Here is an 18,778-nt window from a genome sequence, read left to right as displayed (position 1 = left end):
TGCTACTAACATGCCAAATTTTACCTACGCAACCTCTTCGTAATTTGAGGTAGAACATTTCAAAGCAACAGCAACGTTGTCAAACGCAGAAGCTATAGAGGTAAGCATTAATAGAGTATCGCATAGGAACAGCCTGAAAGAATTTTCTTTTTATTTTCTCTTAATGCTACAGTGTCTCTCAAGCCATACATTTAACCAAAAATATTGAAGTATGAACACGTTAATTTTGAAGTTCTCTTATACTTACGAGTAACATTACTTTTATCTGTAGCGAAATACTGTTCCTAAATCTGTGATTCAGACTGCCTTTTTAAATAATGGCTCTAAGACCTGCCGCAAGCCTTTTTATTTCACTTTATGTCCTCCAAAAGTTTAACGCGATCTCAGTGCACTTTTCAAAACAAAATCGAACTATCTTCTTCTGTGTGTGTGTGTGTGTGTGTGTGTGTGTGTGTGTGTGTGTGAGCGAGTGTGAGTGTGTGTGTGTGTGTGTGTGTGTGTGTGTGTGTGTGTGTGTGTGTGTGTTAAACGCCTTCTGCTAAAGGATGGACAGACTGTCACGCTTCAGGGTGGAGCACAATTTTAAATTAAAGGTTTTAACAGTTTATTTATTGCCTCATGAGGGAAGCGAAAGGCTCCATTATTTATTGTAATTGACGTTCGTCGTTTGTTTATGTTATATAAGTAGGAAGTAATTACGTGCCAAACAATGTGAATAAGTCATCGACGAAATTAGTCGATTATTTAAAACTTAATAGCACAAGGGTAATTGGTGCCACCTGCATTCATATATATAAATACAGACAGAGAGGCAGCCTTAAACCTTTCTTTCCGAAGAACGAGTGAGCCGCAGAATCGTTCAGTAGGTCTTTCCATTCGTAGCGGAAGACAAGCACAGGCAGGAGTAGTTAGGGACTTCTCGGAAACACTGACATGGAGCACGTGCGGGAAAAGGATCTTGAAAGGAATCTGACCTGGGCTGAGAGTGGTAAGTCCGTACTGAAGCCCAACATTCGCCACCTGTATCTTTTCGGGCTGTGGCCGCTGTGTGAGACAAGACTGTTCAACGTGTACACATTTTACGGTTTCATTCTGGGCCTCTGGAACCTGACAGAGTGCCTGCTGACCATTTACTTTGCCTGGGGAGACATGGACGAGGTGACGCTGGTGATGATGTCATCGGTTTCCAACTTGAACGGCCTGATCCAGATGATGTTCTTCGTGTACGACAGGCGGCTCTACAACTCACTGGCCCGCCATGTGGCCACTCTGCTGTCTGTCCAAAGCGACGTCTGCGACAGACATCCTCAGCTGGCGGCCATCTTCCGCAGTTCCCAGAAGCGTGCCTTCCGCCTGTCCCTGGCGCTGCTGCTGTTCATGTTCTCGCAGTGCTTCGTGTGGTTCCCCATGCCCAGGATCGTATACCCAGAGCAGAGGCTCCTGCCCTTCGCCCAGCACGCCTGGGACAACAACACCAACTTCTACGGCCTCTCGTACTTCGCCCAGTGCGCTGCAGGCTTGTGGATGACGCAGATGAGCTTCGGTATTGACTGTCTGCTCGCGTCCATCATGATCCTGCTGGCTGCACAGCTGGATATCCTCGCAAGGCGAATTTTGGCTCTCAAGAGTGACGGATACAACGAGACAGTCGAGTATTCTAAGAAGAGGCCGCGAAGGAGGTTCAGTGACACAATGTACAGTGATTTGTGTCTTTGCGTGGAAAGCCATCAAAAAATTCTCAGGTACGTTGGAAATCGTATGTACTATTCTGACGCATACAATCATTTCACAAACTGCACAAGATATGAGAAACAGGTCTTAGGCTAATAATAGTATGTAATAGGATGAATACTTTTCTCTATGTCAGAAGAAATTACACTTTCATCAGTTGGTAATCTGAAGTAACTGTCGGGTTTTTACGAAATTTTCTGAACATCACTGAAAGACCTTCAAAAATCAGCTCACCTTCTGCTTGTCAAAAATTACAAATTAGTATTTGACGAAGTAGATGAGTAATTTGATTAAAGTCAAGCCAGTTAGTGTTGGTTGCCATTATACCATTTTACAAAAAATTAGGCTTTGGGTCTCTCATTTACCTAATTTTACAGATTTTGTTGGCGAACCTCTATTTGCCTGTGAGTAATGATATGTTTTATACAGGATGTTTCGGAAATAATGGTCTACATTCAGGGATACGACAGGAATGATCATTCGAAACAAAATTGTCAAGCAACCATGGTCTCTAAAACGCTTGCCTTAACAGCTATGAGCAGTTCTTGATCTTCGATAGAGTGGAACAAATCTCTTGTACTGAAAGCTCTTTGCATTCCATATTTTAGGAAGTGGTAGTACGTCTAAAACAAGAAAAAATGTTAAGCGAACATGTGCAGTAAAATGTATATCTCAAAAGTTATGAGCACTTGTTCATAAGGAGAGTTGTTTCAAACGAGCGAAGATGAACAAGTGCTCATCGCTCTTAAGGTATGCATTTTAGAGCACGTGTTTACTGGTCATTTTTTCCTTTCTTTGGTCTATACTACCACACCCCAAAATATCGAAAGCAAAGAGCTTTCATTATAAGAGATTAGTTTCACTCAGTCGAAGATCAAGAACTGCTCAAAGCTCTTAAGACGTGCGTCTTAGAGCCCTTGTTTACTTCAATTATTTGTTTCGAATGATCATTACTGTTATATACCTGAATATTGACCATCACTTCTGAAACAATTTCTCAACCGTTCTGACTGAGAAAATTAAATTTTATATTACCCTATGTCTGTCATGAAATGTCGTTAAACGAAAAGAAAAAAATAGTTCCTTTAACAAATTCGAAATAGATTTTATATACGGGTACAGTTAGTGTCAGTTGTTCTCATAGTATATGACTGTGGACCGCACTGTTCAGCCTATCGGTCAGAATCGATCGGTACTACCGTCTGATGTCTCATTTCTGTATCGCTCTCTTGTTCGGTTTTAGGAAACAAAACGGAGAACACGTTTGGCGACACTGTCTTGGGTGAACCGTTTTAGAATTTGCATGTGTAACGGTCTGATTGACTAATTTAAATGCTAAACAACTCGAATGCGGTGTAACGTATCGATCTTTTTCCCGAACAGTTATTTCTCACCACAACTTAACCCGCGACGTGTTCACAAGCTTTTCAGAAGATTTCTGACAAAAATTTCCTAATAAATCGCGTGCTGAAGTAACGTTGTCAAGTACTAGCATTCGCCAAAACAATTACTCCGATATTTAAATATTTTGTCTGTATAATACAGGGCATCTTGACACCATTCAGCAAAGTCTTTCATTCTACAGCTGACTGAATTAAGCGCTCTTTTCTATTATAAACATAAATCGTTGAATCTCTTCTTTGTGTATATGACACACTCTGTCTCGAATGTTACAACAGTAGATGAATACATGATTATTCATAATCATACAGGTACAGAAGTTTCCTATTGTGGTGTTAATTGTCAACAGAGAAGGAATGAAACAATCTTTCGTTAAAACTTCCCTCTGAATCTTTATACCATGTTAGCCATGTTAGATACTCATGCCCACAATGTATTTAATTCTTTCAATGAAAGTTTGCTTCTCAGTGTTGGTGAACATATTAAACAGTGCACTGTACAACATATGTCTATGTAAACCAAGTAAACCTCTCCTGATAAAAACCGCACTGATTCCACCCGAATTTACTGCCAGTTTATCCGCCTGTCTCTTTCCCGATGCGATGGCATCCTTCACTAATGAAGCGAGAGTCATCGGAAAATTAAATTATAATTTTCTATTATTTACTCTTTGCCAATACGTCTTTGACCCCTCTCGAAACGACAACTTTCCCTTCTCTATTTCTTAAAAGATGTTAAGCTTTTATCAGCCTCAGAGTTGCCTGCTATACACAATGTGTTCATAATCGTAATGGAGAAGATAGGCCACGGTGTTCAGTGAAACAAAGAAGGCAGTTCATTTAGTCACTTAAATCACAGGGTGCCGATTGAAATACATCTGGCATATTCAGTTTTAAGGCTCTAGGAGCTCCCTTTGAAATGCCTAAAATAAACAAGAGCACAGAATGTGCTATCATTCCAATATTAATGCAATAAATAACAAATGACCTACCAAGCTCTATATCTATTACTACACAGCCAGCAAAAAGGAACACCAGAAATGAAAAGATCATTTGATTTGTAGGGAATGGTAAGGATAGTTTATCATTGTAGGCTCATATGATAAACTCTGACCAAATGAAGCACTCATATCGCAGCAAAGTGTGTCTAACTAACGCATAATTACACAATGAATCACCCCTCCCCAATCTGACGGCATTGCAGGCAATTATCGCATGCAGATGATTTTTAATGTGTTGAATGGCAACCTGGAACAGACTGTCCCAAACATCTAGCTACTAACACCAATTGTTGCAATTCAGCACCGATTCTTGCAGGCTCTGGAGAACGAGTAATGTCCTGCTTCGCCATGTCCTATACGTTTCAATTGGCACGAGATCTATCTGGCGAAGTTGCTAGCCACAGCAGTTATAGCACACCATGAAAAGCATGTTACGTCCCAGCAGCCGTATGCGGACGGGCGTTATCCTACTCAACAAGCATATCAGCTTGTCGAAAAAATGGCAGTAGCACAGTGATGATTTGACCAAAATACGGTGAACTGATTATTTTATCCAGACGTGACCTCGAGTTGTAATTGAGAGTGGTCCAAATATCACGAAGTATGGGGAGAGCTGTATGTGTCGTGGGCGAATGCATTGACGAGAAGGTCGCATACAGGCAGAGTCTGCTCTCATTACTGAAGACAACACAGTTCGATTCCATTCTCTAGTCGACTCTTTCATGACACTACACTGAGGTGGCAAAAGTCGTGAGATACCTCCTGACATCGTTTTGGACTTCCTTTTGCCAGGCGTAGCCTAGCATCTCGACGTCGTTGGAAGTCACCTGCAGAAATACTGAGTCATGCTGTCTCTATTGCCGCCCATAATTGCGAAAATGTCCTCAGTGCATCATTTTGAGCATGAACTGTCTTCTCCATTATGTCCCTCAAATGATTGATGGGATTCATGTCGGGGGGGGGGGGGGGGGGTAAGGGTGGTCGAAGCATTCGCTCGAATTGTTCAGAATGTGCTTCAAACCATTCGCGGACAAATGTAATCCCGTGAGACGGCACATATTCATCCACAAAATTTCCATCGTTGTTTCGGGACAGGAAGTCCAATGAATACCTGGAAATTGTGTCCAAGAGGTTCAATTGGATCGGAAGACACTGTCCATTTCATGTAAACACAGTCCACATCATTATGGATTCACCATTAGCTTTCACAGTGCCTTGTTGACAACCTGGGTAAATGGTTTCGTGGGATTTGCTCCACACACGAAAAGTGCCATCAGCTCTTACAGACTGAAATCGGGACTCATCTGACGAGGCCACGGTTTTTAGTCGTCTGGGGTCCAACCGCCATGGTCACGAGCCTAGGAGAATCGCTGCAGGCGATGTCGGGCTGTTGGTAAGGACACTCGCGTAGGGGGTCTGCTGTCGTAGCCCACTAACGCCCACTGTCATAACATGCTACGCTCCACATTGATATAATTTCACCAATGATTTCTTGTCTGTTATCACTGGCAATTCTACGCAAATGCCACTGCTGTTGTGGGGCTATAAGCACGTCGGAAACGTTTTCATATGAATCACCCGAATTCAAACGACAGCTGATTGAACTGCCCTTTTGTATGTTATACAGGGTAGTCCATTGATGGTGACCGGACCCAATATCTCACGAAATAAGCGTCAAACGAAAAAACTGCAAAGAACGAAACTTGTCTAGCTTGAAGGGGGAAACCAGATGGCGCTATGGTTGGCCCGCTAGATGGCGAGGCCATAGGTCAAACGGATATCACCTGCGTTTTTGTAAATAGGAAACCGCATTTTTATTACATATTCGTGTACTTAAAGAAATATGAATGTTTTAGTTGGACCACTTTCTTCGGTTTGTGATAGATGACGCTGTAATAGTTCAAAAATGGCTCTGAGCACTATGGGACTCAACTGCTGTGGTCATTAGTCCCCTAGAACTTAGAACTACTTAAACCTAACTAACCTAAGGACATCACAAACATCCATGCCCGAGGCAGGATTCGAACCTGCGACCGTAGCAGTTGCTGTAATAGTCACAAACGTATTAGTACGTGGTATCACGTAACATTCTGCCAGTGCGGACGATATTTGATCCGTGATACATTACCCGTGTTAAAATGGACCGTTTATGAATTGCAGAAAAGGTCGATATCGTGTTCATATATGGCTATTGTGATCATATTGCCCAACGAGCTTGTGCTATGTATGCTGCTCGGTATCCTGGACGACATCATCCAAGTGTCGGGACCATTCACCGGACGGTTACGTTATTTAAGGAAACAGGAAGTGTTCAGCCACATATGAAACGTCAACCACGACCTGCAACAAATGACGATGCCCAAGTAGGTGTTTTAGCTGCTGTCGCGGCTGATCCTCACATCAGTAGCAGACAAATTGCGCCAGAATCGGGAATCTCAAAAACGTCGGTGTTGAGACTGTTACATCAACATCGATTACACCCGTACCATATATCTATACACCAGGAATTGTATGGCGACGACTTTGAACGTCGTGTACAGTTCTGCCACTGGGCACAAGGGAAGTTACGGGACGATGACAGGTGTGGGAATGTTTCACCGGCCACTGCTGAGAACAGTGATACCAACGAGTGCAACAACCCGTTGAAACGCGAAACCAGTTTCCCGCACGACTACAAGGCGATCTCGTTCAAATGTGTGGTGTTCATAAGCAGTACTTACTCATCAGTGAATGATGGTTGAAGCCCAGATTAAATGTTGCAGGCACTGTTCACCTCTAACCTTAGAACGATGACTGCATGCAGACTCAAAACAGAGGATGCACAAACAGGCTGCCAGAGCACTGTCTAATCATCGATTAACGTGACAAATACATCTACATCTACATGGATACTCTGCAAATCACATTTAAGTGCCTGGCATAGGGTTCATCGAACCGCCTTCACAATTTTCTATTGTTCCAATCTCGTATAGCGCATATCTATCTGTACGGGCCCTGATTTCCCTGGTGATCGTTTCTCCCTATGTAGGTCGATATCAGCAAAATATTTTCGCATTCGGAGGACAAAGTTGGTGATTGGAATTTCATGAGAAAATTTCCCCTCAAAGAAAAACGCCTTTGTTTTAATGATGTTGACCTTAAATCCATTACTATTTCAGTGACACTCTCTCCCTTTTTCGCGATAGTACAAAACGTGCTGCCTTCTTTAAACTTTTTCGATGTACTCCGGCAATCCTATCTGGTAAGGATCCCACACTGCGCAGCAGTATTCTGAAAGAGGACGGACAAGCTTAGTGTAGGCAGACTCCTTAGTAGATCTGTTACATTTTGTAAGTCTCCAACCAATAAAACGCAGTCTTTAGTTAACATACCCCACAACATTTTCTATGTGTTCCTTCCACTTTAAGTTGTTTGTAGTTGTAATTTCTAGGTATTTGGTTGAGTTTACGACCTTTAGATATAACTGATTTATTGTGGAACCGAAGTTTAACGGATTACATTTAGCACTCATGTGAATGACTTCAGACTTCTCGTTGTTTAGTGGCATTTGCCAATTTTCACTCTATACAGATATCTTTTCCAAATCGTTTTGCAATATGTTTTGATCTTCTGATGCCTTTATTAGTCGATAAACGAGAGCATCATCTGCTAACAACCTAAGAGGACTGCTCAGATTGCCTCCCAAATCGTTTTTATTGATAAGGAAGCCGGTTCTAGGCGCTTCAGTGTGGAACCGCGCGACCGCTACGGTCGCAGGTACAAATCCTGCCTCGATCATGTATGTGTGTGATGTCCTTAGGTTATTTAGGTTTAAGTAGTTCTCAGTTCTATGGGACAGTTAACCTCAGATGTTAAGTCCCATAGTGCTCAGAGCCAGCCATTAGATAAGGAACAGCAAAGGGCCTATAGCACCAGAAATCACATCTGTTTTACTTGATGACTTCCCGTCAAATACTAACACTATAAACACTATAAATAAATAACACTATAACTCTTCGGTATGCTCATATTCTTCCCTCGTAACATAGCACACATTTATTGAGCGTGGTGCATATTTTTTAGCTTTTTATATGACCAAGAAACAAGCTGCTTCTGAACAATAACACAACTGATCTCATATTATTACTTGTACTATATCAGACTTCATGGCGATCTGTCTTCATAAAGAAGTTACCTTCGAACAAAAGAGCCTTTGATAGTTACCTGATGATCATATAAGAGGGAGACCAGGATTCTGCTTCGCTTAACAACAGTTTTATTTTCTTCTGTTACAGTTTCGTACCTCATCTGCAGATCACAATGAATCCCGTCGCTATGACATCGTTCGGTTGCAGCGTTCTTATTATATGTCTAGGACTGTTTCAATCAACATTCGTAAGTTTACAATACGTCATCATTGCATTAGTGATGCACATTAAAAATCGATGACTTCACAATTATTCAGTAGATTATTTACTTATCTTACAACATAAACTTATGAATGATGTAAGTTTTTACATGTATTTTTTTCTGTTACACTATTTAGTAAAAAACCACCAGACATTCCTGTCATCGTTTTTTTCTTTATTACTGCAGGACCGGTATTAGAATGCTACTGGGGAGCAAATTCAGATATTTCAGAAAAATCTGCGAATTATTGTTCTTTATAGACACAGACCAAGATCCAAGATTTCTATGAGTACATTGTATCACGCATTTGCACGAGCAGAGTATTGCCACACGCTTTCAGATTAGTTCCGAAAGGAGGAGTCATGTGGTACGGTAGGCTATTACGGGTAAGGTTACAGACGTGTTCAGAAAATAATTTCTTCAGTGAGCATAGATAACTCATTTACCGTGAGTATTACGGTGCAGTTGGTGTGTGGCTGTCTCATGACAGTCGACGTTGTTTGTTCTGTATGTCATTATTTTCAGAGATGGTAGCGGAACTCGGATGTTCGATGGAGGATGTCAAATTAAACACCTATCAGATCAAATTTCCAACCTTATTTTATTTGGCAACCAGCTGCAGACCCTTGACGGACGTGTACGAGGAATCTAACTCGATTGTGATCGAAAAGTTGGCAGTTGACAGCTGAAGTGATCACTGTAGTAAGTATCTACTAATACCAGCATTGCTGGCCCCTGTTTCGATTACAACCGATGTAGATTCCTCTTACACGTCGGTCTGGGGCCTGAAGATGGCGTAATATAACGTTGAAACTGGTTGCCAAATATAATAAGGTTGGAAATCGAACTGCTGAAAGGTGTTTAATTTGACAATGTTCTTTGTTGTTCTCGCTACTGATTATGTAAATCGTCATCAGTTTCACCACATAACAACAGCCTTGCACCAAACTTTGTGTTACTGGCGCCAGCCTGTTTTCCGTACTTTCCGATGACGATACAGATCATGACGTTTGCTGCACTGCACACGCTTTTTGGCCTCTTTGGATTGTTTAGAATGTAGTCACTGTTTTGGTTTTGATCGTAATGATAATATCGACGGTGTCAGTCTATGATATTTACTACTGTCCTATATCTTTGTCGACTTTCTGAGAGCGGAAAGTTCCCTTGTTGTTGCAATTGGTAAGTTTCTCAGGAGGCGCCGTAGACTGAGCTCTTTGTTCTCTGCCAAACTCGTTGATGGCAGTAGCCGATATTTGCTACGACTATGTCTGTGGTAAACCTATCAATTAAAATTTTGCAATATCCTGTTAGTGCCCATACACGAATCACAAAGTCTCGCTCTTTTTGTATAGGAACACACTCATAAATGATAAAATACTACTAGGACTGTACGGGGATCAGTCATTTGATAAAGTCATGTGCATCACAAAAGTTAAGATGTTAGTTTTAAACTCCGCATTTAAATAATCGTGACTGTAAACGTTATATTCTTACAAACACCCTATTTAGTACTATGAAATGGAACGATAACATTATACAATTCTTCTATTATACTAGCGACTCGGAATGAAAACCCTTCCAGTTACTAGCGGAGCCTAACATTACCACTTACCTTGCTAACGTTGGGATAAATAAATCCCGAAAATCTCAGTGTCAGAAGCAGTCCACTCTCCCTTTTCTCTATTTGGCCTCGAAATCTGTTTATTTTGTAATAATCAAAGTAATTATTTCTAGTTGCGTAATCCTTGGTGGCAAGTTGTAAGAGAATGTGGTAGAGAAATCCTCTACATTAGAAATCGTGCAAGTGACTGGAACTGACGTTCGTACAATCTGTTTAGTATCCGAAAAGAAAAATTTACGAGTATGTGACAGATTTAAGTTTCCTTCTTGCAGTAACTGTAATGCTAAAGTATATGAGCACTCATAACATTTTAGTACTATCAAACAATGAACTGAAATCCTTCTCCTTGTGATTCGTTACTAGATTTCGTCATTACTTAGTGCGAATTGTTGTTTCACGACCATGGAGGTCTGAATACATCACCAAGGACACGCCTATTTTTCGGACATTTTCATTAGAAATCTATATTCTATTTTGCGTGCACCATACATTTGATGACAGACGTATTCCTTAAGATGTTTGTAGTTGTATAAGGAGCGATCATAAGTTTCTGTTCGAAAGCCGTACGGTTCAGAATCGGAATCCCAATCAGGCAAATTCGACGCGAGTATTGAGGCAATCATCCTACCGAAGCACCAGGTTTAAGATATCCGTTATGAACAACACCATGTCCTGCTCCGTGGAGAAATACGTAACTGCCTGCTGCACGTTCTCGTCTGACGGACCTGTTGAGATTTCAAAGCCTACTTTAAGGAACCGAAGATGAGATGATCACATGCGGGAGTTCGGTACTATAGGGTTGGTTCTCGAGTGCCTCCCACTTGATTTCGCGTAAGTACGGATTTAGATTTGCGACTTCGGAACATTTGTTATCATGAAGCTGCACAGAACTAGGCGCACCATTCCACATAGGTGGTTTTAGACAGACAAGCCGCCCCGTACACATTTTTCATTGTCCAGTGTGTCTCTACCAGCGTTTATCCTTTGGTAGCCGGTAAAAGCCTGTTAACACGCATTTAGCGATAACGTCGCCATAGTTCACGTTGGCACATTTACCGAACGCTAGGCGGAAAGTCACAAATGCAACACTAATCCCTTGCCTACATCTCGATGCTTTTGTACCCACATGGAAGTAGCACTACACTCCACAAACGCTACAGCAACGTCATCAAACGGAAAATTTTTCATCGCCCATACATATTTGCCTTCTGCCTTTCGCTTGATACTAGCAACCGATTGAACCACCTGCATGGAAACTATCCGTTCGACCCTTACTTTCGAGTCGTTTTTTATTCAAGCAATACCATAATGGGGACATAATTGTACTATTAGCCAAACATTCATCCAGATGTTACCCACTGTTCCACAAATTGCAAAATACTTTCATCAGCCACTGAAACTATCTGTGGACCGACCACACATTCACAAAAATTGTACTGAATCCTTTTACTGTTACATTAGATTAACCATTATACCGTTATATCTACGAGAATTTGAGTAAGTCTGAAACAAAGGCAGTGCTTTTGAAGTGTCACTACAGATCGTGCTACTCTCATCCCAAAATTTGTTGCAAATGGCAGAACACGCGTGGAACCAGCCAAGTGCCTATTCATATGCAAATTCAAGCTGATGGCATAGTGGCATCGTGGGAAGAGATAAAATTGCAACTTCTCTAGATCATACTGAACAACAAGGTTGGAGACTATAAATCAAGTAGCAATTATATTCAGAGAGTTGGAAAATAATTCCCAAAATTGCCTGACATAAAATATCTGCTGGAGTAGTAGAAACTGATCCTCCGTAACTGATTCATACACCTAAGACCAAAAAGTGACTCAACACTAAGTAATAGACAGAATGAGACGGAAATCGGTAGATGGGATGAACATATATAGACAAACAAATGATAATGATTTCGCAAAAAAATAGGTAACTTATTCAAGATAAAGATTTTCACAAACTGAGAAAGTCAATGACATATCTGATTTGCTTTTATTCCCTTCAGTTCCTGTTTTCTTACAGCCCAATTTCACTCCGATACATTTCTGTGCCCCTCAAAGATACAGTATACCCTCAGAAATTTTTTTCCCCAACTTAAAGCATATATTTGATGGTAGTAGACGTCTCTCGGTGAGCATTGCTCCTTTTGCCAGTGCTAGTCTTCGTTTTTTGTCCTCCTTGCTCTATTTATAATAGGTTATTTTGCTGTCTAGGTAGCAGAATTTCTTCATCTACATCGTGCTTCACAGCTCTGATCTCAAGTTTCTCGCTGTTCTCGTGCTACTTGTCATTACTTTCGTCTTTCTGCGAGTCCATATTCTGTACTCATTGGACTGTTCATTCCATTCAGAATCACCTGTGAAGAAGATTTCACTGAGGACAGCGATGTCATCAGCGAATCTTATCACTGGCAAACTTACACCCTGAAGTCTTATCCCACTGGTGAATATTTTTAAATTTTTATTATTACAATCATTGCTTCTACGGTGAATAGGTTGAACAGAGGGGCGAAAGACTGCCATCGTGTGTCACTCCTTTTTTAATCCTGCACTTCGTTCCTGATCTTCCAGTCTCATTGTTCCCTCTCCGTTCATGTACAGATTACCATTACCTGGTTTTTGTTACAGTTTACTCACATTTTTCTCAGAATTTCTAAGGACTTCCTCTATTTGACATTGTTCAACACTTCTTCCGGGTAAACAATCTTATTGACGTGTCTTGATTTTTCTTCGGTCTTGTTTCCATTATCAACTGCGATGGTAAAAATGACTCTGTGATACTTTTGCCTTTCCTATAGCCAAACATATAGTCATGGAACATGTTTTCAGTTTTATTCCCCTTTCTTCTGTATATTGTTGTTGTCAGGAATTTGAATGCACATTTTGTTAAGTTGATTGTGTGAAAATTCTCACACTTGTCGGCTCTTGCTATCTTCGAAATTGTGTGGATGATGTTTCACCGAAAGTCTTATGCTATATCACCAGTCTTCTACATTCTACACAAAAACGTGAACAAATGTTTTGTTGCTACTTTACCCCACTGATTCTAGAAATACTGATGAAATGTTATCCATTCCTTCTGCCTTATTTGATCTTAGCCCGTCAGATGCTCTTCTAATTTCCGAGTCTAATACTAGATACCCTATCTCTTCCTATCGGCTCGTCTATCCTCTTCTACAATGATGACTTAATAAATAAGTCGGAAACTGACACACCGACAGTTGAGCGTCGTGTACTTCCTGAAATTTTCTTTTCCTTTCAGTATACTTAAACACCTCTCCCATTATTTGGCAAGGCGTTAAAAGCCTGCAACGTAGAATTCTTGTGGCTGAGTTCGCATCTAACGAGTGACGTCTAGTGACACAAAAAGTTTATTTGGTTCCTTAAACTGCTGTAGCCTGTAAGAATGATGTGTCCTTGGGTTGAAATATTCACCTAGAAGTGGAAACAATGTGTTGTCACTGATTAAGGGTGGCTGGGACGCTTTTTGGCAGTGATTTTTTCTTCTCCTGTGCCGAACTCCTGTAATCAATTGAACAAAACTATCCATGAAATAAACTTCTGACCATATAAGGGATGAATTAAGCAGCTGACGTGCTCTGTGGATCGTGCCTCGGCTCACAAAAGTCACATTGCTTTAGTCTGGTATGTACTCATAGATCACGTACCAACTTGGTACGATGCAGAACATACACCAACGACCGCGAAATACAGCATATCGGGTACCTCCCATGCGATGTGTGCTGCCACCTTCTAGATACGAACAGGCGCGAAATTTAATAAATTATGCTGTACTTTTTTTTTTTTTTTTTTACTCAGGCGCACACCTCATCAGACAGGTTGTCCCCCCTCGCAAGGGCGTCTGTGTTGTCTATCAGCTCTCTCCTCTGCATTTCACAATGCGACTTCCACTCTACACGCTTAATGTTACCGCAAGTGCTTTGATTTGCACAGAAGTTTTTTTTTCCTTTTCTATATGATCAATCAGTCCTTCCGACAGTCATTTCTTTTCCAATTTGCTCAAAATTTTCCTGATTCCATTTCATCTTCTCATCCTGCACTTCTTATTTACTTCATTCATAAGTGACTTGTATTTCTGCATTTCTTAATTTCCCTGAACAATTTGGCACTTCCTTCTTTCGTCAAGCAACTGAAGTATCTCTTCATTTATGTATGGTTCCTTTGCCGTTATCTTCATTGTATGATTTTCTTTCCCACTTCCGTGACTGCCTTTTTGAAGATGTTGGTTCTTCGTCAACTGAATTGGCTATTGAGCTATTCATTATCGCCGTATCTATAGCCTCAGAGAGCTACAAACGCGTCTCTTCATTCTTTAGTACTTCCGTATCCCACCTTTTTGTCCAATAATTCTTCCCAACTACTCTCTTAAACTTCAGCTTACCCTTCATCACGACCAAACTGTGATCTGAGTCTGTATAAGATCGTGGGTAAGCCTTATAGTCCAGTAACTCTGCCGAACCATGTTGTTATCTAACTGAAATCTCCCGTAACTCCCGGCGGTTTCCTAGTATAGCTCTTCTCTTGTGATTCCTGAACTGGTGGCTCGCTGTTATTAGCTGATAATTATTGCAGAACTAAAGTAGTCTTTCCCTCCTCTCATTCCTACTTCCATGCAGCCCTAGAAACTCATTCGAATCCTGCCTGACTGTTAGATTTCCATCTCCCCTTACGTACCATATCTTTCGTTCAATGTCCTCAGATACTTTCTCTATCTTTTCATTTCCAGATTACTGTGTCGGCAAGTAGATTTGAATTACATTTTTCAGTGTTGGTATGCTGTCGATTCTGATGTGAACTGTCGTAGCACTGAACTACCCACATTACCTCAGTCTGTACCCTTCCTTCCTATTCATAAGGAATCCTACTTCTACTATACAATTATCTGCTGATATTGATATTATCCTGTACTCACCTGATAAGAAGACTGCTTCTTCTTTTCATTTCACTTTACTGACAACACTGTGTGAAGATTGAGTGCTAGCACTTCCATACTCACATTTCCTAGCTTCCCTATTACGTTAAAAGTTCTGACGTTCCACGCCCCGACTCGTAGAAAGTTATTCTTTCGTTGGATTTTCAGTATTTTACTCCATGTCATCGTCCCTTTGATATACATGATGTACCTTTAACGCTGTGGCTTCCATTGCCGTCTCCATCCTCATGCAGTTGATCATTGCTGATTCTTCTGTCTTTTAAGGCCGATTTCCCATCCCAAGGCCAACTGCCTTAGACCTCTGTCCGCTTCTCCGCCCTCTTAGACAAGACCGCTGGCAGAACAATGACGACATGGCACAGGTCTTCGGGTCCCATTACTGACGATTTTTATTCATAATTTAAGCAGTATTTTCCAGTGACAGGGGACGTTTCAATTACAAGATGCTACCCCTAGATCAAGGGTATTTCTGATGGAAATTGTACCAAATACCGTCTAATGGGCTCGTTGGATCGAGAAAATCCAGAGACTGTTGGAGAGCCTTGCTCATAATACTTCAAACCTTTTCATCTGGGGAGAGAACCAGTGACCTTGCTGTCAAGATATGGGTTGGCAAGTACGAAGACACGCAGCAGAAACTCTCACCGTGCCCAGAAGATCATTACCTTACTGAAATGTATGTCTCGGACAGATTGCCATGTAGGGCAACAAGTCGGATTGTAGAATGTCGGTGACCTACCGCTGTCCAGTAAGGCTATCGCTGATGATAACCAAAGAGTCCTGCTATGAAACGACGTGTCACTCCAGATCATCACTCCAGGTTGTCCGGCCTTTTGGTGAGCGACGTCGGCAGTGCTCTTTCAAAGATACCATCCCGGCGTTTACCTGAAACGATTTAGGGAAATCACGGAAAACCTAAATCAGGATGGCTGGACGGGATTGAACCATCGTCCTCCAAAACTCGAGTCCAGTGTGCTAACCACTGTGCCACCTCGCTTGGTCACACTATGTAGGTAAAATATTGTGAGTACGCTTAAAAATCGTAAGAACGTAAAGGGTAATTAAGGCTCTCTTACGGCTATGCAATGGACGAAAGCACTTGGATCTTCACTGAATACTAACGGCTTGTTACGCTACCTAAATGTACGACCTGCGCCATTAGACAACGTGCCCGAGTGAGTCAAACGCTGTATCTTGTAACATCCCTGTCTCATCACTGACCGCTAAATTCTCTTGCTACAGAGGTTATTTATAATTTTTTGCTTGCCATGCACTCTTCTAGAGTTAATGCCTAGCTGGTCAATACTTCTCTTATTTGGTTGATGATTATCAATCTGATGAGCGGTCTTGACGCTCTATCTGCGAGCTTTTCTCTAAAGAAAATTCCCAGTGACGTAATGTCACACCACATGATTTCTGTGTGATATCTCTTAATTGAGAAAATTCACGTATAGAACCACTTAAAGCTTCCAGCTTATACATAGGGATGATTTTTTTTTCAGAATTTACCTTCCAACAGCATCTACCGGCGTGCTTCTTGCAGTTTCGTTCAGTTTATTTAGGCAAAAACGTTGTCAAAATCTTGAAAACTTTGTTTATTTATTACCTGCTCACATCCGAAATGCAGATATATTCATAGTTCAACAGTCGGTGATATGACTTCTTCTGTCCACTCTTTTCGGTGACCAGTTTATTTCTAGCAGCGTTTGGTTGGTATGGCGTACTCTTCTCCATATATTTACTTTGCATCTAGTGTATTTCTTTTAGCAGGTACGTATACCACAGATTGTCAGTAGAATAGTTATTTCTGTTTCAGCTTCAACCAATGAAAACCACCAAGATATACCCTTTATTTCATAACGACTCATCCAGACATTTATTCTTAGCTGTACTCGGCTGAGTCCGATTTTCATTGTACTCTCTTTCAACCTAGTGCTCAATCTATGTTAGAAAGTAACTACAGTCGGGTATTTAAATCGTCATTCCCACTTTGCCCCTATCCATCAAATTAATTTTGTCAAGACTCTTCCTCTTCAGGCGTCGGCTCCTGTCAAACTAAATTTCTTACACTAGCTTTCCCACACACAAATTAATGAACCTGGATTTCCGTTTAGACACCAACAGAATAAAACCGCTATTGCTAATGGTGCAATGGTTACGTGTTTTCAAGAAATCATAAGCTTCCAACATATGACCCTCTGTGGGAAAACTTTCCTCAAACAGTTAACCATATTGCTTGTACACGCACACACACACACACACACACACACACACACACAAGAAAGGGTACAAACAAATCGGGACTATGTCGTCGGCAAAAATATCATTACCACCGACAGAAATTTGTCAGTGCCACTATCTGACCAAGAAAATCTCAAAACAGGACTCATCGTTTAGGTGTAAGAAACTTCCTTCAGATCATACCCACTGCCAATATTGCACGATGTCCCTGTTCTGCAGAAATGATTCGCATGTGTTAGCGCTTCTGCAATCTACAGTGCGTGTAGGTACGAAAATGAAAACCGCATAAAAAGCTAAAAAGGGCTCATTGGTTTACTAATCTTCACTGGTAAGAGGCGATCAGTATTAATTACATAAGAGAACGTGAACTTCTTACCAAAGATTGCTTGTTAATATCCTTTATTGTAGATTAACGGTTTCGGTAAGCGCCTTTACCACATTCAAATCACTAGTAAAGATTATTATGTGTTTCTAGATCTGAAAATGGTAACCATGCTTACTGAAATTTGTAAGCGACAGTGAAGGCCAAGAAGGTCACCTTCTCTCAAGTAAAGTAGCCCCTTGGTACCAATAGCTTCGACTTTTGTGAATGACTATTGCAGCGCTTCCTTGTGGTCAGCTACTTGGTTTTGTTGAAAACAAGGGGCCACAAATTTGTCACCTTGCTGCATCTTCCTCGCATATTTGCATCGGCTCAAATTCTCCTTTCCCTTGCACATCTACAACACAAAACACACATACTTGAAACATTTAGGTCAGGAAACTGAAATTAATACTTTCTCGTAGTCGATGCTGGATATCGTACGATAACATCATACTTGTGGCTATCGTCCCTGGCAATAGGGTCATTCACAGAGCCTCCACCTCCCGCAATTCCATTACCAACAAACCTACATTAAAATAACTAATATTCCTTTTCATTACACCAGTTTCATAATAATTTCTTACTTTAATGTACGTGGACATCAAAATGTTTCAAACTGACTACATAACGGTAAGATAGAGATTTGGGAACGAGATTTTTGGACTCCGGCCACAATTTGTTATTTACGAGCTGTAGATTAAAACTGAAAAAATTCCAAAAAGGTAACAAATTAAGGAAATAGTCCTTGGTTAAGTTGAAATGAAATGAGACTGTTCGGAGTTTCTGGGGAGCATTAGGTAATGACTTGCTAGTGCAGGGGAAAGGTGTATAGTACAAGACGAATGGGCAGCTTTGAGAAATGAAATAGTCAAGGCTGCAAATGATCGAATAGGTAAAAAGAGAAGTCCTAGTATTAATTCTTGGATATCACAGGACATACATATTTCAATTGATTAAGCAAATGAAGATGGCATGGAATGCAAATGTGTACGAAAACGCATTAATAGGATGTCAAAAATGGGTAAAAAGTTTGGCTAGAGGACAAATGCAAGGATTTAGAGGCACATAGGCCAGACAA

The 18,778-nt window shown here is 41.0% G+C and overlaps 1 protein-coding gene across 1 annotated transcript in view; it reads left to right on the top strand.

Moving 5' to 3' along the window:
* Window positions 1-933: 933 nt before the first annotated feature.
* The window catches only part of LOC126284993 (odorant receptor Or2-like), a 55,915-nt gene continuing 38,070 nt past the window's right edge, over window positions 934-18,778 (top strand). Inside the window, exons 1-2 of the mRNA XM_049984285.1 lie at window positions 934-1,742; window positions 8,407-8,506. Of these exons, the coding sequence (XP_049840242.1) occupies window positions 934-1,742; window positions 8,407-8,506 (909 nt within the window). The remainder of the gene's footprint in view (window positions 1,743-8,406; window positions 8,507-18,778) is intronic.

The sequence above is a fragment of the Schistocerca gregaria genome, chromosome 8, assembly GCF_023897955.1.
Source record: "Schistocerca gregaria isolate iqSchGreg1 chromosome 8, iqSchGreg1.2, whole genome shotgun sequence".
Classification (NCBI taxonomy): Eukaryota; Metazoa; Arthropoda; class Insecta; order Orthoptera; family Acrididae; genus Schistocerca; species Schistocerca gregaria.
The sequence above is the reverse complement of the archived record's forward strand: the minus strand, read 5'-3'. Positions and strand labels throughout refer to the sequence as shown.